This window comes from Zootoca vivipara, chromosome 4, assembly GCF_963506605.1.
Source record: "Zootoca vivipara chromosome 4, rZooViv1.1, whole genome shotgun sequence".
NCBI lineage: Eukaryota > Metazoa > Chordata > Lepidosauria > Squamata > Lacertidae > Zootoca > Zootoca vivipara.
In genome coordinates, this window is record NC_083279.1 from 7,407,181 (window position 1) to 7,421,169 (window position 13,989).

The window sequence follows — 13,989 nt, forward strand, 5'->3', positions numbered from 1 at the left end:
GAGCAATTTGCATGCTTCAAAACTCTTATTTATGAAAGCAAACAATATTATGCCTTTAAAAAAATACAGCTTGTATTAAGAAGAAGAACAATTTACCTGTGGTGGAAGAAGTGGTAATCGGATGTAGGCAAGTAACATACTCAGGTCATTACATCTCCTTTGCATGTCATACTTAACCCACTTCATTAAGGCATTGAAAATGGTCTCTTCATCAGGAACATTCACATCATCACTTGCAAGAAGCTTATGGAGTTCCTCTGCTGGCAACAATAAAAACTCTTGATTTCTTATCACTTCCATTATGTTTTCCTACCAGGAAAAATGAACATTCCATAATTAACTAACAAAAAAGAGTATCAGTACAATGACCAAACTTAAGACAACATTTTACCAATACCAAACAACAGCCCTGAAAATCAATCGGTTCAGGACAGATAATATGTAAAAATCTAACCTATGGTTGATTTTTTTTTCATTGGGACACACAACCACTAAGGCTGTCATCTGCAGTCCAACGGGGAAAAAATCCCACAAATAAATATGAATAGCAACAAATCAACTGGCCTACAAAGGCCTAAAAATAAATTATATGTTTTTTCTAACTTATTTCTAAAGACTACAAAACAGCAGAAAGCTTAATATTTATCTGTTTGATAAATTTGATGAATTTGAATAACGTTGCAAAGAGATAATTATCAAACTTGTAGGAACTTATTTCAAATACTGTATATTTATTTGTATATTAGAATTTTGGGAAATCTAGTTGCCTATACGGCTCTTTCTTCCCTTTACCCTTTCCACTAATGCAATATGCTTCCCACCCAAAGGTCTGATTTTATCCAGTACTTTTTGGGGTGCTTGGGATGTGGGTTTTTTTGGTAGTACAACCAATTCCTTGCTATTTCCCATAGCGTTCCAGCACAGTGCTTTCACCTTTAATTAGGAGAGTGTGAACTGACCCTGAACCTTTTATTTATTTGTTTGTTTCAACAAACACAGTAATGTTAAGCAGCCTTCGTCTGCTCTCTGCTCAGGTCACATAATCTCTAAATGGAATTAGTAACACATCATAAATCCCATTCTTGGGCATATTATTTGCATTAGCGGATATTTTAACCTGCTTGATTTACTCTAAAGCTAAGTGCCAGGTTTATGTGGCTCAGGGCATGAGAGATAGCCTGGGTCACAAAACCAGCTTCATTGCAGGCAGCAGGAATATACTTTGCAACGCTCATGCCTGGTAGCAAATATAAACTATCCTGACCGTGGGATACATATCATTTTTATATTTGTACTGTTTTTACCAGATATCTTTATTGAGCAGAGGTGAAGCAGAGTGCAAAATAACCACTAGCTGGACCCTCCCTTGAGTTCTATCAAATTCAAACGTTACCAAAAAATTATGCCTCCTAACCAAGAAAAAACTTTACAATTTAATGCAAGATGACTGGATATTAGCACACAGCCAGCAAGATTCAAGATCCGAGGGAAAACCAATGAGTTCTACTTCCATACAGAGTCATGTAATTTTAAAATACGAGAAATGGGGACAAGTGAGCACAAAACTCTGCCACGTCTCTGCTGATCTCTCAAAGTAGAAACAAGGAGCAGACAGTGTATGTATGTGTAAGTATTAATATATAAATAGACAAATGAGAAAAGCCACTCTTTCCTGACATGAGATGCCTTTCCACAGGAATAAATTAATGTCCTCAATTTGCATCAATAATATGCAAATTAAGCAGCCCAGATTTGAGACACTGGGAATATGGAAACCATCTTCAGGCAAAAACAATATGTGGCGTTTTGAGAATTTATAATGGAAATGTTTACAGATGTTAAACTAATGGGTTTAAATTAATTTTGTATCAAACCATTATAATTTTCAAGAAATGTAATTACAGTTTTAAAAACAGAATAGAGATACTTGGTTAACAATTGGATGTAACTCCATCATAAAGATTTAATTTCATTTGATAGGTAGAAGACCAAAATCAAATCTTGAAATCTGTTCGAGTAATTTAATATTATTTCTTTAAGCAGAAATCACATCTGAACCTTCATTAACTCATAGATGTAAAAACTACCCTTGAAATATATGTGCCATAAAAAGCTATTTATTTAGCAAATGAGATAGCTGTTTTTCTGGGACGAATGCAAGAACTGAAAAATCCTCTATAGTCAAAATGCAATTGTATTTTTAAAATCTTCATTGTTTTAAAATATTTTGAACTTTGGTTGCATGCTTTCTTTCTATACATTATGTATATTTTTCACAACACATCTCTACCCATTTGAACCATAAGTTGGGAATGATATTACATGTTACCTTAGATATAATTATTTTACATATAATTCTTCCTAAGAATGTTTCTTCTTTACATTTTGAGAGCAGTGCAGTGTTTCTTATGTTTTTCCCAGAGAGACACATTGCATCTCAATGCCCGACAGTAAAAAGACAAGGTCGCCATATGTTGGGGGAAGGAGGCAGGTTTTTCCCTTATTGCAACAATGCACTTTATTTTCCAATGCAAGTGAATTTGGAATAATATTAAGTTGTATGATGCCACTGGGATAGATGCTCACCTGCATTCTGCATATCATAAACCAGAGCTCTGATCACATGTCCTCACAGACAGCACATACAAAACACTGCTGAATCTTTTGTTACACTCTATGTAACAGTATAACTTCTATTTCAAAAAAACCATTCAACATATCATGTCACAATATGTACCGTATTTTTCCATGTATAAGACTAGGTTTCCCCCCTAAAAAAATAATGACAAAAATTAGGGGGTGTCTTATACATGGATACATCTTCCCCATTTTCTTAAATCTGAGTCCCCCCCAATTAGGGGGCATCTTATACATGGGGGCGTCTTATAGACGGGAAAATATGGTAATTCCATAGACCAAATTATCATATGAGCAGAACATATTCTGAGAGATTAAAGTCCAACAGCACATGCAGAAAATAACTGTGAATGCTTCTTAAAAAGCATCAACATGTGGAACACAGTTATTTTCTGCATGCTCCATACTTTCAAGTTTTTCATCTGATACCTACTTACAAGGAACGCTAGCATTCTCAAAAGCATCAACACGTGGAACACTACAAGATTGATATAAGCATTCCACATCGTGGTTACTGCTAACATAAGAACTGAATAGACTGCATCTCCTGATCAATCCGCTGGACTTTAATCTCACAGACAGCAGGCAGAAACAATCTCTCAAAGCAAGAGAACTGGGCTTTGGAAACAGTCCTCAATGTCCCTACCACCTCAGAACTCCCATCATCAGAAACGATAATGAAGCCAGCACCCCATCTTCTCAACATCTTCAGCCTAAAGAGATACAACTACTATATCCAAGAACTCCAGCTCTGAAGCCACCATCATGCTCCAACCTCCTCCACATCCCAGCATCAAAGACTCCCAAAGCAAGCAAGTTCCCTTTAAAGGGGGACACTTGTTTCTTTGTGGGGACAAAAGCAAAAGTGAATAGCCTGAAGGCAGCCAAATCTCTACAGTGGAACCTCGGTTTATGAACACCTCGGTTTACGAATTTTCGGTTTACGAACGCCACGGACCCATCTGGAACGGATTAATTCACTTTCCATTACTTTCAATGCGAAAGTTCGCTTCAGTTTATGAACAGACTTCCGGAACCAATTGCACCCATGCTTCGGGTTAAGTACGCTTCAGGTTGAGTACTCTGCGGACCCGTCCGGAACAGATTAATCCACTTTCCATTACTTTCAATGGGAAAGTTCACTTCAGTTTATGAACGCTTCAGTATATGAACAGACTTCCGGAACCAATTGTGTTCATAAACCGAGGTACCGCTGTACTTATAAGATTCATTCAGAGTTTGCTAGTTGGAGGAACAGCATTCAAGTTTAACGAATGATGGTGCTAAGTGTTTCATTGTTCCACTTATCTAAGACCTGACTTTCCACTTCATCTGCCCAGCAGATTTCTTCCTGCTGAACTCTCTTTCTGGAATTTAACCCTGGCCTTCCTTGACTCTGCTCAGGATACCCTTTATGGCTCCCCTGGAGCCAGCTCTCAGCTGTGTCCTACCTGGATTTGGCCCTTCCCTGAGCAGGTACTGCTGGCTGAAACAAAGAACAGTCCTGGCAACCACAGCTCTTGCTCTTACCTGTATAGCTCCACAGCTTCATCTGCATGGCTCACAATTGGGTTATATTTCCTAGTTATGCAAACATATAATGCAATGTGGAGGACTGGCATTTTATCTATGCAGATTATTTACCGAGAAACAACTAATATTCCATTGCTTGGAACCAGCAAACTGTAAAATTGTTTCCACTAATGCATGGGGGGTTGTAAATACCATTTAAACAGTGGCGCTCTTCAACTCCCCACCCTACAAGTCCTCATACACTCCAAATGACCTAGCTCTCCCCACCACCATAATCACCTCCCTTCCAATTTTAAAGGCTGTTTGAATGGACTGTGTAGGTTTATTCATGAATATTGAATATGAATTTGGGACAGCTGCATTGGGCTACAGAATTCTAGAATAAGAGAAAATTGCCTTCCTGCTTTCCACTAACAGAAGGCTCCACTGGACCAATAAGTCTTCCATCAGCGGAGGGACATGTCTGGATGCAACCCATGTGGTATAACGCTATCTATAACCCATGATATTATGTACTCTGAAAATGTTGGCTCAGAATAGAATACCATTTCCTCTTGCTTTTTCCCAACAAGATAAATCCACAGAGTGTATTGTCACTTTATCCCAAATTAACTGCTATTATAAACTTTTTAAGGAGAACATTATGATACAAGTCACCAAGAACCTGTCACATTAAGTTGTTTTACCCTGACAGAACACTTACAAACTGCTCATTGAACTGCTTGTTGAATGCTGAAAATTTGCCAATGTGCTCTCTGATCCCCACAGATAAATTTCAGACTAAAATGAGATTGGAAAGCATTTTTCATGTGGCACATTATATTGATTAAACTGACAGATATGCCTGTTTTATTGGTCTTTTGCAAACTGCATACTCTCAAGAAACGTGCATTGTATCCTATTTTATCAGAAGTGTCAAATGATCTTGCACTGTCAACAAACGGAAACATGCAATTATTTTTCACATTAGCTTATTTCTGAATAAGGAAATGTCAATAGTTTTTTTGTGGAGTTCCTTGTGCTTCATATACTTGGCAACAGCCCCTAGGTAATCTAGATAACAGGCATCATTTTAGCACTGAGACGTGGTCTGGTTCAGCATAACAGTAAACCAGCAGTGGGAAACCTCCAGCTCTGATGGCTTAAGGTGGGTTCTCAGTTGTTCTTTGGTGAGGGGCAGGAGTCACTGATGGCACCCATCATTTAATAAACCTTTTACAAATGGCCCATAGTGCTGGGCTGAGGTCAGGATGCAAATCAAGTTCCCCACCGCTGTGATAGACCATGGTTTCCTGTATGTGAATATGCTTCAGTAAGTCTCAGGCTTCCCAAATATATTCTCATATGGGCATGAGAAGGTCAGAAGTATTTGTTCCTGTTTTTAAACCAAACATGTAAACTGTAAACTATGGTTTCAGAACAAGTAAGGATCTGAAACTTTGGCCTGATCCAGCCTTTTTCTTACCATAGTTTAAACAAACCACAGTTTACCCAATTCAGATGTCACAGAGAGCTATGTGGGGTTTGTTTGTTTTTTGCTTGTTTTTGTTAACCAACTGAAAGCTTCTGAACATGCAAGCCCAAGACTCATCATGGTCCATCACATAGCAAGAAACCATTATTTTTCATTTTGACTGAACTAGCCCATTACTAGGAGTGCTCAGATACCTTGCCTTTTAAGGTCTATGGCACGATCTAAAGAAGAACTGAGCATATATTTCCCACTTTTACAGATCCCACCATCCATTTTTTACATATATCAAAATTTAAAGTCAAGTTGGGCATTCCTCTCTAGGCAAGCTATTTAAGGAATTTTGATAAAAGGTAAAAATTAAAAATAAATAAAAGGTTTCCATAAGGATAATGAAATTTCTCAGTCATGGTTTTGATTACATCAACACCTAAAGAAGAAAATTCTTTCAAAGATGAAAAATCTGAGTGGATTTGAGAGAAGCTGAAAAATGTTCTGATAGCACTTGAAAAAACTGTAAGGTGCATTTTGCTTGTTCCCAAGTTTTTACCATTATTCACTTAAACCAAAGTTTGAAGTAAATTTGGAGGTTGCATCATAGGAAAAACATCAAGTTCCCCCAGATCTCATACATAACAGCACAACAATCACTGCTCCAGAATGAATTTAAACAGGAAACATCCAAAACAGATGGTAGAAAGTAGTCACCCTGAATATCATATGCAAATTGCAAAGTCAAACAACAAGCTCTCAGACATCATTTGGATGTAGGCAGGGGCAAACTCGGCCCACCAAATGTTTTGGGACTACAGTTCCCATCATCCCTGACCACTGGTCCTGTTAGTTAGGGATCATGGGAGTTGTAGTCCCAAAACATCTGGAGGGCCGAGTTTGCCCATGCCTGGCCTAAAGGAACTAAGCCCATCAGAGATACAAGAGAATGCCCACATGTAGGCACATCATCATGCAGGAAAAAAGGGGGTGCAGAGATTTAACGCAGGTGCCAGAAGGCAGGCAAATTTGCCAGAACCTCTTAAGACTGCTGTCTTCCTAAACTGACTTGGCAGAAAATTGGGAATGACCCATCTTATCTGGGAAAGACCTGTTATCTTCTGATGATAGACTATTTTCCTAAATTCACTGAAGTTGATCATTGGAAATAAGCTCTCAATAAAATGAAAGCTATTTTTCATGCTCTGAGAGCCAAATCATCTCCAATAATAGGCAACAGTATTCACCAGAACTTTGCAGAAGACTTGCAGAGGTCGAGAGTGAGGTATGTCAGTCTCTGACACTATTATTATTATTGGGAGGAATTTGAAAGCATTTGGTGGGATACTGTTTCTGGAAAACCTGAGATCAATGGAGGAAATTATGTTTTCAAATGTAACGGTTTTTAGAATGTTTTAACTTTTTCAGAATGTTTTCTATTATTATTGTGGATGTGGATGCCATACGGGGCTCCTTTGAGAAGGAGGATATAAAACAAACAAAGAAATAAATAAACACATTTAGCAATTTCTCTCCCAGGCCATGGTCTTGCAACCCTGATATTTTATACATTAATTTAAATACTGTAATCTTGCAATGCCTTACTAAAACCCAGTCTCCAATATGCTCTTGGTATATCTATTTCACCATCCTGGAAATAAATGTTGTATTATTGCATATAGTTCATCTCTGTTTAAAGTATGTATGTATGTATGTATGTATGTATGTATGTATGTATGTATGTATTTATTGCAGTTCTACGCTACATTTTCTTCTCCAATAGGCTTTTTCACAGGGAATATGAAAAATGCTTTAAGAGGCAAGAAGATAAACAAGAATGCAAGTCCGACACCCTAATCTCACCCCTGATATAGTAAGCCAAAGAAAAAAAACAATTCTGTCTATAATATTTATCAAAGAAAACAAAACATTAGATTTTATTAGCTTTTTACTTGTTATAAAAGCAGTATGGTCTCTGCTCAATTTTAAGATGTACATAAAAGCCAGCTGTATTTCTGAATGCCAATTAAAGAGACTAACACAGCCTCAGCACGAGCTGGCACGTCATGGTTGTTTATTGTATGCTAAAATCATACCCTCCAAGTTTCCTGATTTTCCAGGTACAGTCTTGGAATTACAAAAGCCATCACAACTCCTGATTTGATCCCCAAAGGTGCCTATTTCTCCTGCCAGCACCGCCAGTGCTGAACTCAGGGAGGAGGATGAGCCAGAGCTTGTCCCAAGCAATGACAATGGCAGCAGTGGAAGCTGCAAGAGAGCACCTTGTTGCCTCTCCATGGCCACCACTGCTGGCCTTCTTCCTTGGGCCAGCTTCTGCTGGAGAGCAGGCAAGGAGGAGAGGCTGCTGTCCGCGAGGCCCAGCCCTGCATGATCTGCCGGCCTGGGGGGCAGGGATAGGGCAGGGCTACCCTTGGTTGCAAGAAAGGGAGGCGCAAGGAATCTTGATTTTTTAATTATAAAATGTTTTGTTCATCCACATCTAATCTTGCTCTGTTCCAAAATTTATCTATTGGCATGTGTTTTTCTTCTTGTAAATATACCAAAGAATAAAACTGGTACTAAGGGGTTTTCTGAGGATGGTGGAGGGTGTGTGTGCTGTGTCCTGTTGGCGAAGTGCTGGTGGCAATCGCCCTTCGTCTGCTACGAAATGCTCTACAGGAGACACAAACAAAAATGGGGGATCAAGGAGGCACAGCTGGGGGGGGGGAATGTCCTTATTTCCATCTGAGGAATGTCAAAGGGTATGTAAAATGCAACAGAGTGCATTGCCCTGCAAAAAAGTGGCATGTATCTTTGTTTGAACGATTTGGCCATTGAAGAATTGTTATCACCCCCTATATAATGCTTCTCTTACTGCAAACCTCAACAGAATAACCATGCATCCTAAGATTTTTATTAGGATGGGTTTTCACATCCACAACACATGTGTTGTTGAAGAAAAAGACAACCTGCCACGAACTACTGAGACCTGAGCAAATGATATGAGTGTCACATGCATAGGAGGCATGCGACATGGTGCCGCGCCAAACCCAGCGAGCAAGCCGCAGAGTGAAGCAGTCTTGGTTGCAGTGGGGCTTCTTCTCCATGGCGGCGGCAGAGGCAGAGGCGGCAGCAGCTGTCGAAGGTGGTCAGCCCTGCCCAGCCTGCTGCGCGGTGCGGCGCCCCCCGCCCCCTATTACTACGCCACTGGGCAGCATCTCACCAACTCCATCCCCCAAGGACCCAAAGAACTCACACCTTACTGTCTAGCAGAAGGATGCAAAGCCTTTCATTAATTCAGTTTCAAACAATGCAAATTTATTTGGCCAGAAAATGTGATGAGAGGTTGTTGGGTTAGAATGCTCTTTTATTAATGTGAGCAGTACACAGCACCTAGCAAACAATTATATAGCTGTCAAACTGCAATGTTCTAAGCACTTTTTAAAAAAAGGAAAGGAAAGGAAAGGAAAGGAAAGGAAAGGAAAGGAAAGGAAAGGAAAGGAAAGGAAAGGAAAGGAAAGGAAAGGAGAATATGGCCTTAGGCCTATTCAGTTTTCGGTAGTAAACTAAAGTAATCCATCACAGTAGTGTTCTTAAATTAATTTTGGATGATTATGAATCTAAACAAATATGCTCTCTTAAAATACAGTTCACTGTCTTTGCATCATGTAATCATTTCAATTAACATCAATTATGTCCAATTACATGGACTAATTAAGTGAAAAATATGATATCCCCATTAACATTACTGTGTCAGGACACATATTGTTCCCCCACTTACAACAGGAACACTTCCTATTCATTCTAAAAAGTGGGCTAATCACATTCATTAGGATCTCAAGCAATGCACTGCTAACTACAACTTTATTTACCAAAAGTCAGAGAATCAGGAAATCAAAACAAAGACCTATCAAAAGACACCACTGAGCTCCCAGTCTTACATAAAATGTGGATAGAAATGAGACTAGGAAACGCAGGCCCAATTCACATGTCTTACTAAACGGAACCATAGTGAAGTATGACCAGCTGGGGTGCAGGTACTCACAGCAAAATTGCAGCTGCTTTGGTCCTCCTATAGTCCCCTGCCTTGCCACTGTGAGCCATGGTTTGGCTTAGCATTATGGCTGAACACAGGCTCACGCTAAACCAGGCACCCCCAAACTGTGGCCCTCCAGATGTTTTGGCCTACAACTCCCATGACCCCTAGCTAACAGGACCAGTGGTCAGGGATGATGGGAATTGTAGTCCAAAACATCTGGAGGGCCGAAGTTTGGGGATGCCTGCTCTAGACAAACCATAAGTAGTGGCCAAGTGTTACCTTTAATGATTTGTCTGTTTGAATTTAACAATAAGCCAGACCATAACTTATTTCTTATCTGCCCACCCGAGCACAGTTCAACATGTTGGTGCTGACCTTTAAAGCCCTAAGCGGCCTCGGTCCAGTATACCTGAAGGAGCGTCTCCATCCCCATCATTCTGCCCGGACACTGAGGTCCAGTACCGAGGGCCTTCTGGCGGTTCCCTCGTTGCGAGAAGCCAAGTTACAGGGAACCAGGCAGAGGGCCTTCTCAGTAGTTGCGCACGCCCTGTGAAACGCCCTCCCATCAGATGTCAAAAAGAAAAACAACTACCAGATTTTTAGAAGACATCTGAAGGCAGACCTGTTTAGAGAGGCTTTTAATGTTTAATATATTATTTTATTTCATTTTTCTGTTGGAAGCCGCCCAGAGTGGCTGGGGAAACCCAGCCAGATGGGCGGGGTATAAATAAATTATTATTATTATTATTATTATTATTATTATTATTATTATTATTATTATTATGCTTTTCGTGCAGGGAGTAAAATGGTGAGCATCTCCTGGTTACTTACTCAGTAAATTATTTTTAAATTTACTGATGTCAGCAGATACATACTGCATTCTCCTCTCACAATAAAACACAGTTGATAAAATTGGTTTGACAGTAAGTTAATATGGTCAGTTCTTATGAACTTTAAAAAATGCAATTCAATATATTGTAACCAGTAGGTCAGTGTTATAGGGTGGCAATGACCAGGGCCAGAATAATCCTGGTCAGGCCACGCAGGAGAGCAAGAAGAACTCCATTTTGTATATTCAATTCTAAATCTCTCTGTTTACAGGCACAGCATGTTTGCACATCTAATGCAAAGATCTAACCACACACAGCACTTCTAAGAAATTCTAGCATAAACCACAAGAGCAAGAGGATGCAGCCCACCGCAAATTCTAAGTAGAGCACAACCACAATTGTGCCTGTAAAATTCCACATAGACACGTGTATGAAGGTACCAGGTACATAACGCCACCTAGTAGAGTTGGGCGGGTGACTTTGCATCTTGGGGTGCTCTCTCTTGATTGGTTGATGAAGTACTGCAGAAAGGCTGATCTTCACTTCACTCTGTCAAAAAGGTATAAAAGCACTCTGTGTATGCCCATGGGTTGGGCAGAATGAGAAACTCATTCTCACTGCCACCATTTATTGCAATAAATGTTTTAATAAATCTGTTTTATAATATGTACAACTGCCTGAGATTTCGTCTGGTCAATTTGGGAAGCCAATCATCCATATTACATTTCTGGTGTCCTAACATTTCTGGTGCCGTGCGTGACTCGGATGAGGGCATTTCCCTGAACCAGAGGCAGTCCCCTTTTGCCCCACTGGACAGGGCGCAGATTCCTAACGGCGCCTCTGGTCTGGTGCACACCGGCAGACTTTTTCCGGAGGATCAGAGGTGGCCCTTGAGTTTCCGTGCCCTGGACGAAGAGGCAAAAGGACCGAGGTTGGAAGGGAAGAACAGGAAAAGCCGGCTGGGGTAAGTAGAAAGGGAAAAGGTACCTTGAAGGGAATTGGCCCCCTTTAATGAGGGGAAGGGAGATCCTGATCACATCTCCAGCGTGTTGGTAGTACTCAGTTAATTAGAGGTCAACTGGGAAAACCAGGCGCTTTGGGTAAGAGGCAAAGGGAGGAGGAAAATGTGTATGTTAGTAGCCAGTAGGGAGGAGGTCCCCTGACAAATAGATACTTAGGAAACAAGGAAAAACTGGGAGGTAGAGTGTGGTAAAGTGTCCAATGCATGGTATGTGTGGCAAAGTTTGCAGTGCATGCTCTGGTTGAATGAGGGGATACTTTACAGGGCCATAAATGGGAGGAGTATGGTCAAGAGGAGGGAAAAATGTGATTTCCCTAGAATTCATGATAGATAAATTCAGAATGCTATAAAAGAAATTTAATTTACAAGTCCTGCCAACAACAAGTTCAGAGAAAAAAAGGTGGTGCAAACCAGTATTCCCCCAAAGAGAAGAAAGGCATTGTGAGAAAGAAGATGAAGAGAAAGGCAGTGGTTAAACAGCAACAAATGATGGCTCAAGGACCAGTGAGGAACCAGAAGGGGTTCAAAGGTCACTGGTGAAGGTCAGTTGCTAGGACGGAGATGTCTCGGTCAATGTAAAAGAGGAAGGAAGAGTGTTTGGAGAAAGATGGGACAAGGGGGTCCCAGCAGAAGAGAGTTCGTCGGTTTGGCAGGCATGGCAAGGAGCCATGGTCAAGGTGACTTAAGAGTTACCTGCATCTGGACTTTGTTATAAACATAGGCACCCAGTATTCTGTTTTTAAATATCCTTGAAACAGCACCAAAAAGCCAAAAGAAGCATCAGACTGATTTTATGCCTAAAAGGGCTGTACAAACAGACAGCGGAGGATTGGTTCAGAAAAAATCATCTCTGCAACCTTTAGAATGCTATTCACCACACTAGAAATGAGGCTACCCCCCCCCCCCCCACAGGAAACTGACAAAATGCCAGTAACGGTGCTCAGAAAATGTTTTCACATGCTGCAGCTGGCTTCAAAAGAAAAGAAAAGGGGAAAAAATCATGTACTTAAGTAGTTCACAACGCAAGAGACAATAGATTTTATTTGAACAATTAACATCTTTTCCCCAAGTCCTGTTAGAACTGTGCAGACTTTAGTTTTTGGGGAAACTTACAAGAATGGGGAAAAAGAGACATTTGAGTCCTTCAAAAAGCAAACTACGTTTAAAGGGTTTAACCCTCCTATCTGCAACCCCATTTCATATGTTTTTGTGACAGCAACATGTTGGAAAATTTGTAGAAGTGCATATTTTAATGAAATGGATGTCTGTCAACTAAAGAATTTAGGATAAGGTAGAAGGAAGTTATACTGAATTGAGATTTGTGTGTAAAGACATTGTTTGAATCTAACACTACGTTGGAAGACAGGCTGCAACATCTCAATAACTCTCAAACCTCCGGCAGAGATGTGTGGCGTAACCCCCCTTATTTGGTTACACAAGCGATTCTGCAGGATTTGTATTTGCACAACTTGTTTTCTCCTGCAACCTGCACTTAGAGACTGTGGCTGTGCCTGGCTGGTGTTGCCATTTCGGACATTCTATTGTGTGACATTGTGTGACCAAAGACCGTTGCTGTGAAAGTAGGGAGAAAAAGATGTTATGCTTTGGAGGTCCACGTTTCAGCTTACAAAAACACTACTGCTCTAAATGCTTTGACTTTAAAAAAATTTATGTCTCACGGAAACAGCCCGTTGCTACAAAGCAGCTGTAAGTTTTTTCTTCTTCTAGAAACCACAAGACTTTGCATAATTTGAAAAACAGGCTTCAGTATCCTAGCAGAACTCAGCCGTCGGCAGCTGGATGGGAGGCAAATACGGATTTAAAGGACCCCTCCTTAACCCTGCACATGCATGAAGTTCTGTGGAAGGAAAGAGAAACCACGGGGAGATCCTGAAAGATGGACCAGACATGGAATCCTGTTGCAAGCCTTGTGAAATTCGGCAAAGACTGCTGTAAGGCACTGCTGCTATATCCCAGAGATGACTTCTCAACTAACTGCTGCTACATCCCAGAGATGACTTCTGTGTGCCAGACACACCTCAATGTCCAATACGTGGGACGCACTACCTCGGAGAGTTTGGTGGTGGACTAACCAGCAAGAAGTTATAAAACAGCTGCGGCAGCTACAAGGACAATCTCTCTCTCCCCCCCCTCCTTTGTTTTTTATCTACAGGAAATCACTCGAGCGAACAGCGTGTAGCCTTGCGGAGCCTGACACGATGGTTCCAGCCTGACGCTAGCGAGTCCCTGAGTGAATCCTTGAAGGAAGGGAGACGAGACCCTCTTCATTCCTAGGTGGTGAGGTATCCATTCCATCCGGTGAAAGTGCCTGAGATGACCCCCTGGATCCACACCCTGCTGTACCTAATCAGGAGTGGGTACCCAGCGCACGGTGCACCAGTTTCCCCTTGCAGCGTCTGACCGGCAAAAGACGCCCAGCGCATGGGAAACCGAAGTAGCCCCTGCT

The 13,989-nt window shown here is 40.9% G+C and overlaps 1 protein-coding gene across 1 annotated transcript in view; it reads right to left on the reverse strand.

The window, feature by feature from the left end:
- The window catches only part of KLHL1 (kelch like family member 1), a 141,427-nt gene that overhangs the window by 63,475 nt on the left and 63,963 nt on the right, over positions 1 to 13,989 (reverse strand). The window contains exon 5 of the mRNA XM_035116455.2: positions 97 to 309. Within this exon, the coding sequence (XP_034972346.2) occupies positions 97 to 309 (213 nt within the window). The remainder of the gene's footprint in view (positions 1 to 96; positions 310 to 13,989) is intronic.